This window comes from Mustelus asterias, chromosome 15 (assembly GCF_964213995.1).
Source record: "Mustelus asterias chromosome 15, sMusAst1.hap1.1, whole genome shotgun sequence".
NCBI lineage: Eukaryota > Metazoa > Chordata > Chondrichthyes > Carcharhiniformes > Triakidae > Mustelus > Mustelus asterias.
The window spans coordinates 64,067,495-64,083,632 of NC_135815.1; the positions used below are offsets into that span (position 1 = coordinate 64,067,495).

General features: G+C 44.5%; 1 protein-coding gene across 3 annotated transcripts in view; it reads left to right on the plus strand.

Annotated features, from left to right (window-relative positions):
* Positions 1–16,138, plus strand: part of ezrb (ezrin b) — a 297,539-nt gene that overhangs the window by 270,995 nt on the left and 10,406 nt on the right. For all 3 annotated transcript variants that reach the window (XM_078229989.1, XM_078229987.1, XM_078229988.1), the window contains exons 11-12: positions 136–296; positions 13,327–13,419. In XM_078229989.1, the coding sequence (XP_078086115.1) occupies positions 136–296; positions 13,327–13,419 (254 nt within the window). The remainder of the gene's footprint in view (positions 1–135; positions 297–13,326; positions 13,420–16,138) is intronic.

Consider the following 16,138-nt stretch of genomic DNA (forward strand, 5'->3'; position numbering starts at 1 on the left):
ATCTCCATTATCACCACAACACCATACTTCCATGTGGCAATCTGCGGCTGCAGCTATTCTTAAGGAGTTGATTGTCTCTTCGTGAGTAGATTCATAAAACTGGTGATCAATTTCACCCTTTTATCTTGATCCTAGACTTGGCTGAGCAGATGCAGCGAGCAACTCATCTGGAGGAAGAGAGAACCAAAGCTCAACATGAGGCGGAACGCCTAGAAGCTGAACGTTTGGATGCCCTCCGAGCTAAGGAGGAGTTTCAGAGACAAGCTGAGGATCAAATGAAGAACCAGGAGCAATTAGTAAGAATTGATTTGTTCGACCTGTAACTGAGGCAATATAACTTGCAGCACAGTTAGTGTAACTAAACTTTCAGCTGCACAAGTGGTTACTTTATTAAGGATTCTTGTATCCCCATAGTATCTGCTTCATTCATATCAGCAGATAAATAATAAGAACAACAAAGCACAAGGAAAATTGCAACACAGGAACAGGCCCTTTGGCCCTTCAAACCTGCACCAACCATGCTGCTTGACTGAACTAAAACTCCCTACCCTTGCAGGAACGTATCCCTCTACTCCCATCTTATGTATTATCAAGAAGCACCTTAAAAGTCACTATCATACCTGCTTCCACTACCTCTCCCGGCAGCGAGCTCCAGGCACCTACCACCCTCTGTGTAAAAAAAAATTGCCTCATACATCTTTAAACATTTCCGCTCGCACCTTAAACCTGTGCCCCCTAGTAATTGACTCATCCACCCTGGGAAAATACTTCTGACTATCCACTCTGTCCATGCCCCTCATAATCTTGTAGACTTCTATCAGGTTGCCCCTCAACGTCCGTCATTCCAATGAGAACAAACCAAGTTTCTCCAACCTCTCCTCATAGCTAATGCCCTCTATTCCAGGCAATATCCTGGTAAATCTTCTCTGTACAAAGAACAATACAGCACAGGAACAGGCCCTTCAGCCCTCCAAGCCTGCGCTGCTCATGTGCCCACTAGACCATTCTTTTGTATCCCTCTATTCCCAGTCTGTTCATGTGGCTATCTAGATAAGTCTTAAATGATCCCAGCGTGTCCGCCTCAATCACCTTGCTTGGCAGTGCATTCCAGGCCCCCACCACCCTGTGTAAAATACGTCCCCCTGACATCTGTGTTGAACCTTGCCCCCCTCACCTTGAATCCGTGACCCCTTGTGTTCGTCACCTCTGACCTGGGAAAAAGCTTCCCACTGTTCACCCCATCTATACCCTTCATAATTTTATACACCTCTATTAGGTCGCCCCTCATCCTCCGTCTTTCCAGGGAGAACCCAATCTCTCCTCATAGCTAAGACCCTCCATACCAGGCAACATCCTGGTAAACCTTCTCTGTACTCTCTCCAAAGCCTCCACGTCCTTCTGGTACTGTGGTGACCAGAACTGGACGCAGTATTCCAAATGTGGCCGAACCATCGTTCTATACAGCTGCAACATCATATGCCAACTTTTATATTCTATGCCCCGTCCAATAAAGGCAAGCATGCCATATGTCTTCTTCACCACCCTCTCCACCTGTGCTGCCACCTTTAAGGATCTGTGGACTTGTACACCCAGGTCCCCCTGTGTGTCTATACTCCTGATGGTTCTGCCATTTATTGTATAGCTCCCCCTTACATTAGATCGACCGAAATGCATCACTTTGCATTTATCTGGATTAAATTCCATCTGCCATTTCTCCACCCAATGTTCCAGCCTATCTATATCCTGCTGTATTCTCTGACAATGTTCATCACTATCCGCAACTCCAGCAATCTTCGTGTCATCCACAAACTTACAGATCACACCAGTTACATCTTCCTTCAAATCATTTATATATATCACAAACAGTACCCTCTCCCAAGCCTCCACATCCTTCTGGTAGTGTGGTGACCAGAATTGAACAGTATATTCCTAGTGCGGCCTAACTAAGGTTCTATAAAGCTGCAACATGACTTGCCAATTTTTAAACTCAATGCCCTGGCCAATGAAGGCAAACATGCTACATGCCTTCTTGACTACCTTCTCCACCTGCATTGCCACTTTCAGTGACCTGTGTATCTGTACACCCAGATCCCTCTGCCTATCAATACTCTTAAGGATTCTGCCATTTACTATATATTTCCCATCTGTATTAGACCTTCCAAAATGCATTACCTCACATTTCCAGATTAAACTCCATCTGCCATGTCTCCGCCCAAGTCTCCAATTGATCTATATCCTGCCGAATCCTCGGACAGTCCTCAACGCTATCCGCAATTCCACCAACTTTTGTGTCATCCGCAAACTAACATTAGTTAAACCAGTTAAATTTTCCTTCAAATCATTTATACATATTACAAACAGGTCCCAGCACTGATCCCTGAGGAATGCCACTAGTTACGGCCCTCCATTCTGAAATACACTTCCATTGCTACCCTGTCTTCTATGACTGAGCCAGTTGTGTATCCATCTTGTCAGCTCACCTCTGATCCCGCGCGACTTCACCTTCTGTACCAGTCTGTCATTGTCAAAGGCCTTACTGAAGTCTATGTAGACAACATCCACTGCCCTACTCTCATCAATCATCTTCGTCACTTCCTCGAAAAACTCGATCAAGTGAGTGAGACACAACCTCCCCTTCAAAAAACCATGTTGCCTCTCGCTAATACGTCCACTTATTTCCAAGTGGGAGTAAATCCTGTCTCAAAGAATCCTCTCCAATAATTTCCCTACCACTGATGTAAGGCTCACCAGCCTGTAATTAGCCTGATTATCCTTGCTATCCTTCTTAAACAAAGGAACAACATTGGCTATTCTCCAATCCTTTGGGACCTCCCCTGTAGCCAGTGAGGATACAAGGGTTTCTCTCAAGGCCCCAGTAATTTCCTCCCCTGCCTCTCTCAGTACTTCTGGGGTATATCCCATCAGGCCCTGGGGACTTGTCTACCTTAATGTTTCTCAAGACCCCCCAATATCCCCTCCTTTTTGATCTCAACATGACCCAAACTATCTGCACACCCTTACCCAGACTCATCATCCACCAAGTCCTTCTTTTTGGTGAATACTGACACAAAGTATTCATTTAATACCTTGCCCATTTCCTTTGGTCCCACGCATAGATTCCCTCCCCTGATTTTGAGTGGGCCAACCCATTCCCTGGCTACCCTCTTGCTCTTTATGTATAATGTATAAAAAGTGTTCGGATTTTCCTTAATCCTGCTGGTCAATGACTTTTTGTGACTTCTTTTAGCCCTCTTGATTCCTTGCTTAAGTTTCTTTCTACTTTCCGTGTATTCCACACTTGCTTTATGTTTTCTCCTAGCTTTGACAACAGAGCCATAGAGGTTTTGCAGCATGGAAACAGGTCCTTTGGCCCAACTTGTCAATGCCGCCCCTTTTTTTAACCACTAAGCTAGTTCCAATTGCCTCCATTTGGCCCATATCCCTTTATACCCATCGTATCCATGTAACTATCTAAATGCTTTTTAAAAGACAAAATTGTACCCGCCTCTACTACTAGCTCTGGCAGCTTGTTCCAGACACTCGTCACCCTCTGTGTGAAAAAGTTGCCCCTCTGCACACTTTTGTATCTCTTCCCTCTCACCTTAAACCTATGCCCTCTAGTTTTAGACTACCCTACCTTTTGGAAAAGAGATTGACTATCTAGCTGATCTATGCTCTCATTATTTTGTAGACCTTTGTAAGATTATCCCTCAGCCTTCTATGCTCCAGAGAAAAAAGTTCCAGTCTATCCAGTCTCTCATAACTCAAACCATCAAGTCCCGGTAGCATCCTAGTAAATCTTTTCTGCACTCTTTCTAGTTTAATAATATCCTTTCCATAATAGGGTGACCAGAACTGTACACAGTATTCCAAGTGTGGCCTTACCAATGTCTTGTACAACTTCAACAGGATGACCCAACTCCTGTGGGTCGTCTTGTTGGGCTGTGGGCTTTGACAAAGAGTCATCTGGACTCGAAACGTCAGCTCTTTTCTCTCCTTGCAGATGCTGCCAGACCTGCTGAGATTTTCCAGCGTTTTCTCTTTTGGACCCAACTCCTGTATTCAATTTCTGACCAATGAAGCCAAGCATGCCAAATGCCTTCTTCATCACTCTGTCCACCTGTGACTCCACTCTCAAGGAGCTATGAACCTGTACCTCTAGATCTCTTTGTTCTATAGCTCTCCCCAACACCCTACCATTAACTGAGTAAGTCCCACGCTGGTTTGATCCACCAAAATGCAACACCTCACATTTTTCTAAATTAAACTCCATCTGCCATTTGTCAGCCCAGATCAAGATCCTGTTGCAATCCTAGATAACCTTCTTCACTGTCCCCTATGCTACCAATCTGCAAACTTACTAAACATGCCTCCTAAATTCTCATCCAAATCATTGATATAAATGACAAATAACAGTGGACCCAACACTGATCCCTGAGGCACACCGCTGGTCACAGGCCTCCAGTTTGAAAAACAACCCTTTGCAATCACACTCTGTCTTCTGTCATCAAGCCAATTTTGTATCCATTTGGCTACCTCACCCTGGATCTCGTGAGATTTAACTTTTTGTAACAACCTACCATGCGATAGCTTGTCAAAGGCCTTGCTAAAATCCATGATGTGGAGTTGCCGGCGTTGGTCTGGGGTAGGCACAGTAAGTAGTCTCACAACACCAGGTTAAAGTCCAACAGGATTATTTGGTAGCAGGAGCTTTCGGAGCGTTGCCCCTTCATCAGGTGAGTGAAGAGTTCGGTTCACAAACAGGGCATATAGCGACACAACCTCAATTGCAAGATAATGGTTGGAATGCAAGTCTTAACAGATAATCGAGCCTTTACAGGTGCAGACAATGTGAGTGGAGAGATGGTTAAGGACAGGTTAAAGAGATGTGAATTGTCTCCAGCCAAGACAGTTAGTGAGATTTTGCAAGCCCAGGCAAGTCGTGGGGGTTACAGATAGTGTGACATGAACCCAAGATCCCGGTTGAGACCGTCCTCGTGTGCAGAACTTGGCTATCAGTTTCTGCTCAGCGATTCTGCATTGTCGTGTGTCGTGAAGGCCGCCTTGGAGGACGCTTACCCGAAGATCAGAGGCTGAATGCCCTTGACTGCTGAAGTGTTCCCCGACAGGAAGGGAACATAACGATAGTCATTAACGATAGTCAGCATGGTTTTGTGAGAGGGAGGTCATGCCTCACTAACCTGGTGAAGTTTTTTGAAGAAGTGGCTAGAATGGTTGATGAGGGAAGAGCCATGGATGTCACCTATATGGACTTTAGTAAAGCGTTTGACAAAGTCCCTCATGGTAGGCTGGTGAAAAAGGTTGGATCTCATGGGATAAAGGGGGAGGTGGCTAGATGGGTGGAGAACTGGCTTGGTCACAGAAGACAGAGGGTGGTAGTGGAAGGGTCTTTTTCCGGCTGGATGCCTGTGACTAGTGGTGTTCCGCAGGGCTCTGTATTGGGACCTCTGCTGTTTGTGATTTATATAAACGATCTGGAAGAAGGTGTAACTGGGGTGATCAGTAAGTTTGCGGATGACACGAAAATGGCTGGACTTGCAGATAGTGAAGAACATTGTCATAGGCTACAGAAGGAAATAGGCTGGAAATTTGGGCAAATAAATGGCAGATGGAGTTCAATCCAGATAAATGCGAAGTGATGCATTTTGGTAGAACTAACGTAGGGGGGGGACTATACGATAAACGGCAGAACCATAAAGGGTGTAGATACGCAGAGGGACCTGGGTGTGCAAGTCCACAGATCCTTGAAGGTGACGTCACAGGTGGAGAAGGTAGTGAATAAGGCATATGGCATGCTTGCCTTTATAGGATGGGGCATAGAGTATAAAAGTTGGGGTCTGATGTTGCAGTTGTATAGAACGTGGGTTCGGCCGCATTTGGAATACTGCGCCCAGTTCTGGTCGCCACACTACCAGAAGGACGTGGAGGCTTTAGAGAGAGTGCAGGGGAGGTTTACCAGGATGTTGTCTGGTATGGAAGGGCTTAGTTATGAGGAGAGATTGGGTAAACTGGGGTTGTTCTCACTGGAAAGACGGAGGATGAGGGGTGACCTAATAGAGATGTATAAAATTCTGAAAGGCATAGCTAGGGTGAACGGTGGGAAGCTTTTTCCCAGATCGGTGGTGACATTCATGAGGGGTCATAGGTTCAAGGTGAGCGGGGGGAGGTTTAACACGGATATCAGAAGGACGTATTTTACACAGAGGGTGGTGGGGGCCTGGAATGCGCTGCCGGGCAAGTTGGTGGAGGCGGACACACTGGGAACGTTTAAGACTTATCTAGATAGCCACATGAACGGAGTGGGAATGGAGGGATACAAAAGAATGGTCTAGTTTGGACCAGGGAGCGGCGCGGAGGGCTGAAGGGCCTGTTCCTGTGCTGTATTGTTCTTTGTTCTTTGAATGCTCCTGCCTGGTGATTGTTGAGCAGTGTGCATTCATTCGTTGTCGTAGCGTCTGCATGGTCTTCCCAATGTACCATTCCTCGGGACATCCTTTCCTGCAGCATATCATAGAGTCATAGAAACCCTACAGTGCAGAAGGAGGCCATTCGGCCCATCGAGTCTGCATCGACCACAATCCCACCCAGGCCCTACCCCCATATCCCTACATATTTACCCGCTAATCCCTCTAACCTACACATCTCAGGACACTAAGGGGCAATTTTATCATGGCCAATCAACCTCACCCACACATCTTTGGACTGTGAGAGGAAACCGGAGCACCCGGAGGAAACTCACGCAGACACGAGGAGAATGTGCAAACTCCACATACAGTGACCCAAGCCGGGAATCGAACCCAGGTCCCTGGAGCTGTGAAGCAGCAGTGCTAACCACTGTGCTACCGTGCTGCCCTGATAGACAATGTTGGCCGAGTCACAAGAGTCCATATAGACAACATCAACTGTACTGCCCTCATCTACCCTCTTGGTTACCCCTTCAAAAAACTCAATCAAATTTGTGAGACGTGATTTTCCACACTCAAAGCCATGCTGACTGTGCCTAATTCGTCTTTGCATCTCTAAATGCCTGTAGATCCTCTCTCTCAGAATACCTTCTGACAACTTACGCACTACAGATGTGAGGCTCACTGGCCTGTAGTTCCCAGGCTTTTCCTTGCAGCCCTTTATTAAACATTTAAACATTTGCCACCCTCCAATCTTCAGGCACCTCACTTGTGGCAGTCGATGATTCAAATATCCCTGCTAGGGGACCCACAATTTCCTCCCTAACCTCCTACGATGTTCTGGGATTCACTTAATAAGAACATAAGAACATAAGAAATAGGAGCAGGAGTAGGCCATCTAGCCCCTCGAGCCTGCCCCGCCATTCAATAAGATCATGGCTGATCTGACGTGGATCAGTACCAATTACCCGCCTGATCCCCATAACCCTTAATTCCCTTACCGATCAGGAATCCATCCATCCGCGCTTTAAACATATTCAGCGAGGTAGCCTCCACCACCTCAGTGGGCAGAGAATTCCAGAGATTCACCACCCTCTGGGAGAAGAAGTTCCTCCTCAACTCTGTCTTAAACCGACCCCCCTTTATTTTGAGGCTGTGTCCTCTAGTTTTAACTTCCTTACTAAGTGGAATCTCTCCGCCTCCACCCTATCCAGCCCCCGCATTATCTTATAAGTCTCCATAAGATCCCCCCTCATCCTTCTAAACTCCAACGAGTACAAACCCAATCTCCTCAGCCTCTCCTCATAATCCAAACCCCTCATCTCCGGTATCAACCTGGTGAACCTTCAGGTCCTGGGGATTTATCTACCTTGATGCGCTTTAACACTTCCAGCACCGCCTCCTCTGTTATATGTGCACTCCTCAATACATCACTGTTTATTTCCCCAAGTTCCTTAACGTTCATGATTTTCTCAACAGTAAATACTGATGAGAAATATTCATTTAGGATCTCACCCATCTCTTGCAGATCCACACACAGATGATCTTGTTGATCCTTAAGAGGTCCTACTCCCTCTCTAATTACTCTCTTGCCCTTTATGTATTTGTAGAAGCTCTTTGGATTCCTCTTTGCCTTATCTGCCAAAGCAATCTCGTGTCCCCTTTTTGCTCTCCTGATTTCTTTCTTAATTCTACTCCTACACCCTCCATACTCTTCAAGGGATCCACTTGATCCCAGCTGCTTATGCATGTCATATGCCTCCTTCTTCTTCCTGACCAGGGCCTCAATATCCCAAGTTATCCACGGTTCCCTACTTCTATCAGCCTTGCCCTTCACTCTTACCCTGAACCCTGGAATGGTTGATGAACCATAACTAGACTCACAATATCTCTCGTTACCCAAAGTTCCCGAAATTTGCCATGCTTATCCTTCATCCTTACAAGAACATGTCTCCTTGCAAGATTTCTGTCTGAAAATTAACAGCCACAGTTAGGTATCCCGCTATACTTCCAATTTTCACTGCTCAGCTGCATCTTTTAATGCTTTCATTGAGTATGATAGCTACTAGCCCCCTTCACAAGTAGTTAGTCTCTTTTAGAATCAAAACTTCGGATATTTACTAAAAGAATGAAACTACAAGGTTCATGGTTTAACACAAAATAATTTCAGCACACCAGTCAGTGAACATTTTAAGGACATTTTGAATAGTCAGTTTGTTAGTGCTGCTGTTTATAGCTATTTATGAACATATGAAATAGGAGCAAAATGTGGCCACTCAGCCCCTCGAGCCTGCTCTGCCATTCAATAAGATCATGGCTGATCATCTTGTGTTGAGTTCCACATTCCTCATTTACACCTGATAACCTTGGATTCTTGTTGGGCTAGGTGACCAATCTACCTCTGCCTTAAAAATACACAATGATCCCACTTCTACTTCATTCTGAGGTAGAGTTCCAAAGTTACACAACCCTCGGAGAATTATTCTCATCTCTGTCCAAAAGAGTGGCCATTAATTTTCGAACAGTGCCCCCTAATTCTGGACTCACCCACAGGAGGAAACAACCTTTCAACAACCACCTTGTCAGTACCATTCAGGATCTTGTATTCATCAATAAAGTTATCCCTCACTGTTCTAAAATCTAATGGAAACAAGCCCAGCTTTTCCAATCTAACCTCTTAAGATAAGACAATCCATTCATTCCAAGTATCAATATAATAAATTTCCTCTGAACCACCTCCGATGCATTTATATTCTTCCTTGATTAAGGAGACCAAAACTGCACATGGTATTCGAGATGCGGTTTCTCCAATGTCCTGAATAATTGAAGCATAACTTCCCTTAACATCCTTACTTTTACGTTCAATTCCTCTCATAATAAAGAATAGCATGCTATTAACCTTCTTGATTATGTGCTGCACTTTCATACTAACTTCTTGTGACTCGTGCATGAGAATATCTAAATCCCAGTGCACCTCAGCATTCTGCAGCCGTTCTCCATTGAAGTAATACGGTGTTTTTTTATTCTTCCTGTCAAAGTGAACAACTTCACACTTTCCCACATTGATCACTCAACCGAACCACATCCATCTACATACTTTCCTAACTATTTTTGTATTGTTATGAAGGGGGAGGTTGATCTCCTCTCTGAGAATTAACACGCAACCACTTAAGGAGAAGTACCTTGCATCATAATCTGTTAAAGAGTTTGTGAGGAGGGTTCATATCTGCACTTCAGTACCTTTTAGTGGTTAAATTAAAATAACTACCTGAGACACACTCTGTAAAAGTAACAAGTAACACTTTATTTATCCAACTAACAGTGAACAGGTTAACTTAACTATTAACAAACCGAATAAAACACTATTCTAATGGAATGCTGTTTAGATAAATCAAATTAACAAAAGAAGAATTCTTAGTCGCACTCAAATTTCAACCAGGTTTGTCATCTTGCGGAATCATCTGTCTTCTTTGCTGATTTTTTCCGTCTTCACGAACGAGATGAGGCTTTCTTTTAAGACATAACTGTGGCTGTTACACTGGCAGAGACAGTTGTTAGCTCTGTCTCTCTCTCAAGCTGTGAGCTGTGGCAAAAGCTGGCTGGCAGAGGCAGTTGCTGTCTGGCTCTCTGGAGTTCAGAGCTGGCGGTTTTACCCCTGATGACATACCAAAATACCCACATTAGGATTGGTTTACAGGTTACCAAAACATCAAATTCAAATCTGATAGGCTGCTTTCATTCAAATGCCTAGTTTAAACTGATTGATTAAAATTTTTTTAAAACCTTTTGCCTTTGCAGCACTACTGCCGAGTCTTGCAATACATTGTTTCACTCTATGTACTGCATGCACCTGCATCTCATCAGTACAGAAAGAAACTTTTTAACAGACCATGCAATTTTACAACTCTTAGCATTTTACAATTTTTTACTAATTTTTTACAAGAACTTCACAACACCTCCCCTGCCAGCCCAGCTTTGCATCCTATCTATGTCTCTTTGCAGCCTACAACAAGCCTCCACCTCATCCACTACTCCACCAATTTTGGTGTCATCAGCAAATTTACTGATCCACCCTTCAGCCCCCTCCTCTAAGTCATTAATAAAAATCACAAAGAGCAGAGGACCAAGCACTGATCCCTGTGGCACTCGCTAGCAACCTGCCTCCAGTCCGAAAACTTTCCATCCACCACCACCCTCTGTCTTTGATCAGATAGCAAGTTGCCTATCCAATCAGCCAACTTTCCCTCTGTCCCACACCTCCTTACTTTCATCATAAGCCGACCATGGGGGACCTTATCAAATGCCTTACTAAAATCCATGTATGGGCGGCACGGTAGCACAGTGGTTAGCACTGCTGCTTCACAGCTCCAGGGACCTGGGTTCGATTCTTGGCTTGGGTCACTGTCTGTGTGGAGTTTGCACATTCTCCTCGTGTCTGCGTGGGTTTCCTCCGGGTGCTCCGGTTTCCTCCCACAGTCCAAAGATGTGCGGGTTAGGTTGATTGGCCATGCTAAAATTGCCCCTTCGTGTCCTGGGATGCGTAGATTAGAGGGATTAGCGGGTAAAATATGTAGGGATAAGTAGGGCCTGGGTGGGATTATGGTCGGTGCAGACTCGATGGGCCGAATGGCCTCTTTCTGTACTGTACGGTTTCTATGATTTCTATATGACATCAACTGCCCTACCTACATCAACACACTTAGTTACCTCCTCAAAAAATTCAATCGAGTTTGTGAGGCACGACTTGCCCTTCACGAATCCGTGCTGACTATCCCGGATTAATCCGCATCTTTCTAAATGGTCGTAAATCCCATCCCTAAGGACCTTTTACATCAATTTACCAACCACCGAAGTAAGACTAACCGGTCTATAATTACCAGGGTCATTTCTATTCCCTTTCTTAAACAGAGGAACAACATTTGCCACTCTCCAGTCCTCTGGCACCATCCCCATGGACAGTGGGGACCCAAAGATCAAAGCCAAAGGCTCTGCAATCTCATCCCTTGCCTCCCAAAGGATCCTAGGATACATTTCATCAGGCCCAGGGGACTTATCGACCTTCAGTTTATTCAAAACTGCCAGGACATCCTCCCTCCGAACATCTATTTCCTCCAGCCTATTAGCCTGTAACACCTTCTCTTCCTCAAAAACATGGCCCCTCTCCTTGGTGAACACTGAAGAAAAGTATTCATTCATCACCTCGCCTATCTCTACTGACTCCATACACAAGTTCCCACTACTGTCCTTGACCGGCCCTAACCTCACCCTGGTCATTCTTTTATTCCTCACATAAGAGTAAAAAGCCTTGGGGTTTTCCTTGATCCGACCCGCCAAGGACTTCTCATGTCCCCTCCTGGCTCTCCTAAGCCCCTTTTTTTTTGACTCGAACATTAACTCTGTTTATCTCTCCACAGATGCTGCCAGACCTGCTGAGTTTTCTGTTTTTGGTCTGAGTACTGTTGTTGCAAAGTTGAGTTTGTAAAGAATGTAAAAAACAAAGCTAGAAGGAAAAAAAGCATTGTTTGGTCACTTTTAAAGCTGCTTGGAGGTTTGAAATGCGAAGTACATCTAGAGTCCCAGACTGAAACATTTATATCAAAAGTCAAGCAGTAATCTTGTCAAGACAGCCTGTTTGTGTTTGAATCTTGTCCAATCAATTTAAAGCAGGCACTCAGCTACCAAGAATGTATAAGATTTGAATTTGATCTTGTTGACAACAGCTGACCAATCCTATTGTAGGGATATTGATAGGTCATCACAGGTATAAAAGAAAGTGCAAGGGAGAAAAATAGTTTGCAACTACCACCTCTCAAGTCTCGAGAGGGAGAGAGCAGCTCTGCACCCTGCCAGCTTTATCCATCTCTTAAGAAAACGCACCATCTAACCAGTGAAAGGTACCAAATCAAAAAGAACTTAGACAGAGAAATCAACCGAGAAACTCCAGAAGGTTCCAAAAGACACACAACCTGGTTGTATAATTTATTGAGAGTGACAAAATTCTATCATTACTTTTTTCTTAATGGGCGTTGTATTTATTTGAACAGCATTCCAGTAGAATCTTATTTTATTCGGTATGTTACTTGTTTAGTTAAAGTTTCCTGTTAAATAGATAAATTGTTAACTGTTCATCATAAAGTGAGTGTCAGGTATTTCTGTTAGCTAACCACTAAACACTGTTCTTCAAAGACTCATTATAGGTTATCTCGTGTCTCTGCTCTTGCTCTCATCTCACTTGCATCTTACATCTTCCCTGAAACATTAACTATGTTTCTCTCTCCACAGATGCTGCCGGACCTGCTGCGTTTTTCCAGCATTTTCTGTTTCTGATCTGTGTACTGTTCTTCAAAGACTCGTTAAAGGGATTCCCTCTCATGTCTCCCACGCGTCACGCTGGGTCCTGCCCTTGTTGCACATGTGTGTCCCCTTACATGAACCCAAGGCCTCACTTCACGTGTGTGCCCCCCTCCCCCTAGTTCGCAGGGCCCACCCGCTCCAATTTTGGGACTTCTGTTTACCCCCAGTGAGCTTACCCCTTCAAATCTTCTCAAACCTTCTTGCATGCTTTCATAAATCCCCTTTCAGAGAAAGCTAGTTCCTAAAGTTGCCAGCGCCCCATAATTAAAAAAAAGATCTTTTTCCCAAAAGTGTATGGGCCATTATAATCGACAAACTCTAGATTTGGAGCAAGGAAAGAAAAATCAACGAGGCATCGGTTCAATGTTACTTAAATGATACTATGGGTAATGTTTGCAGCTTTCCTTTTGCGAGACATGAGAATAGATTATACTGTCAATATATGCATGAATCCTTTCACTAATTATATGTCTTAAGTACCAGAGACTTTTTTTTTCAGTTTAATATGCTATAACTCTTCATTAATTACCTCACTATTCTGTAACAGAATTCAGAATTATCAGAGTATACGGTCAAGATTGAAGAACTAGAGAATGCCAGGAGGATGAAAGAGGAAGAGGCATACGAATGGCAACAACGGGTGAAATCCTTTCCATTGATGTTTATATTTGTGAAAGACCTGTTCAGAAATAAGGAAGCAGTTATTTCAATCTGACCCTGTCAAATTGATGCAGTAGTTTAATGTGTTTTTTTATTCTTATTACCCTTAAGGGAGGCATGGTGGCACAGTGGGTAGCACTTCTGCCTCACAGCGCCAGGAACCCGGGTACGATTCCCCGGGGAGTTTGCACATTCTCCCCATGTCTGCGTGGGTTTCCTCCGGGTACTCTGGTTCTATGATTCTGTGATCCCTCAGCCCTATTCCCCTGATGACTTCTCAGAATCTTTGGCAGCGAGTGGTTGAAAAAGACCATAGAATGTGATACCCGCCTCTCTTCAGTGCTTAATGCAAGATTGTTTAAAATATGTCTGTGCTGGTGTGAGCTACATAGTCGTTGGATGGAATTAGTGCCACTGACTTTGTGTGAGCCCAGCACGTGTGGGAGATAAACCTGATTCCAAAGCCCATCCTGCAATGACCCTTCTGACGAAAGGCCATCTGGACTCGAAACGTTGGCTCTATTCTCTCCCCACAGATGCTGTCAGACCTGCAGAGATTTTCCAGCATTTTCTGTTTTTGCTGCAATGTAACTGCACTGTTACTGTTTATGTTTCAGTTTTCAAACCATTATTGCAGATAGATTTATCTGCAGCTGGATTTTTTTAATGAAGATATTTCTTTATGCCTGGATTCTTTACCAATGAATTGAACTCCCATTTCTTAATTTTCATGAAATTCAAAGTTTGAAAAGTAGGTCGAAAGGAAAATATGAAGCATTCAGATTCCCACATCTGTAGAATTATAGAATCCCTACAATGCAGAAGGAACCCATTTGGCCCATCAAGCTTACATTGGCAACAATTCCACCCAGGCCCTATCCCTGTAACCCATGTATATACATGTATGTACCCTGCCAACCCCCCGACACGAAAGGGCAATTTACCATAGCTAATCTATCTAAACTGTACAGCTTTGAACTGTGGAAGGAAACCGGAGCACCCAGAGGAAACCCATGCAGATACAGGGAGAACATGCAAACTTCTCTCTGTCACCCAAGGCCGGAATTTAACCAGGTCCCTGGCACTGCACAGCAGCCGTGCTAACCACTGTGCCATCATGCTGTGTCCTTGAGCAATTAGACTAGAATTCTGGCACTAAGGGATTTGCAGATTTTTGATCTGAATACGGTGAAGGAACAGTGATTATGTTTCCAAGTCAAGATGATGTATGACTTGTTGTGACTTGGTCATATTCCCCGGTCATGTTCCCATGTATTGCTGCCCTTGTTCTTCTTGGAGTTGGAAGGAATTGCTTAAGAAGTTGGCAGGTTGCTGCAGTGCATTTTATGGATGGTACACATTGTCCAGTGATGGTGAGAGGATTGAATATTTAAGGTAATGGATAGGGTGCTAATCAAGTGGGCTGCTTTTTCCTGTGATCGATTGAGCTTCTTGAGTGTTGTTGGAGTTGCACTCAATGAGGAAAGTGGAAAGTATTTCATCACGCTCCTGACTGTGCCTGAATGGTGGCAGACTTTGGGGAGTTGGGAGATGAATTAGTCACAGTAGAATTCCCAGCCTCTAACCTGCGCTTGTAGCCACTATTTATTAACCCAGTGGTTCCCAAAGGGTGTGGCGCGCCACACTGGTGCGACGAGAGAGGATGGCAAGTGTGGCGGGAAGATTCAAGGACAATCAAAGAAACATTTAAACATGGATAGATATTTTTCCAAAGTGAGAGCAAGAGCATCAAGTGATGCATTGTTTTATACTTTCTGGATGTCCCATGATCATATTATAAAGTAGTTGTGTTCGATGTGTTCTTCAACCCAGATAAATGCGTAGTGGTCCATTTTGGCAGGTCAAATGGGCTGAAGGAGTACAATATAAAGGGAAGGACTCATAGTACTGTAGAGGATCAGAAGGACCTTGGGGTCCGGGTCCATAGGACTCTAAAATCGGCCCCCGCAGGTGGAGGAGGTGGTTAAGAAGGCGTATGGTGTGCTGGCCTTTATCAATCGAAGGATTGAGTTTAGGAGTCCGGGGATAATGATGCAGCTATATAAGACCCTCATCAGACCCCACTTGGAGTACTGTGCTCAGTTCTGGTCGCCTCATTACAGGAAGGATGTGGAAAAGATTGAAAGGGTGCAGAGATTTACCTGGATTGAGTGGCATGCCTTATGAGGATAGGCTGAGGGAGCTCGGTCTTTTCTCCTTGGAGAGACGTAGGATGAGAGGAGACCTAATAGAGGTATATAAGATGTTGAGAGGCATGGACTCTCGGGTGGACTCTGAGAGGCTTTTTCCCAGGGTGGAAATGGCTGCTACGAGAGGACACAGGTTTAAGGTGCTGGGGGGTAGGTACAGGGGAAATGTAAGGGGGAAGTTTTTCTCACACAGGGTGGTGGGCGAGTGGAATCAGCTGCCATCAGTGGTGGTGGAGGCAAACTCAATAGGGTCTTTTAAGAGACTCCTGGATGAGTACATGGGACATAATAGGATGGAGGGTTATAGGTAGGCCTAAAAGGTAGGGATATGTTCGGCACAACTTGTGGGGCTGAAGGGCCTGTTTTGTGCTGTAGTTTTTCTATGTTTCTATGTTATGAATCAGGCACTGCTAGGAGTTGGTTTTTTTAGTTTTTGAATGTATTTCTTATCAATAAAAAATTTGGTGTGGCGCGAGCAAATTTTTATTC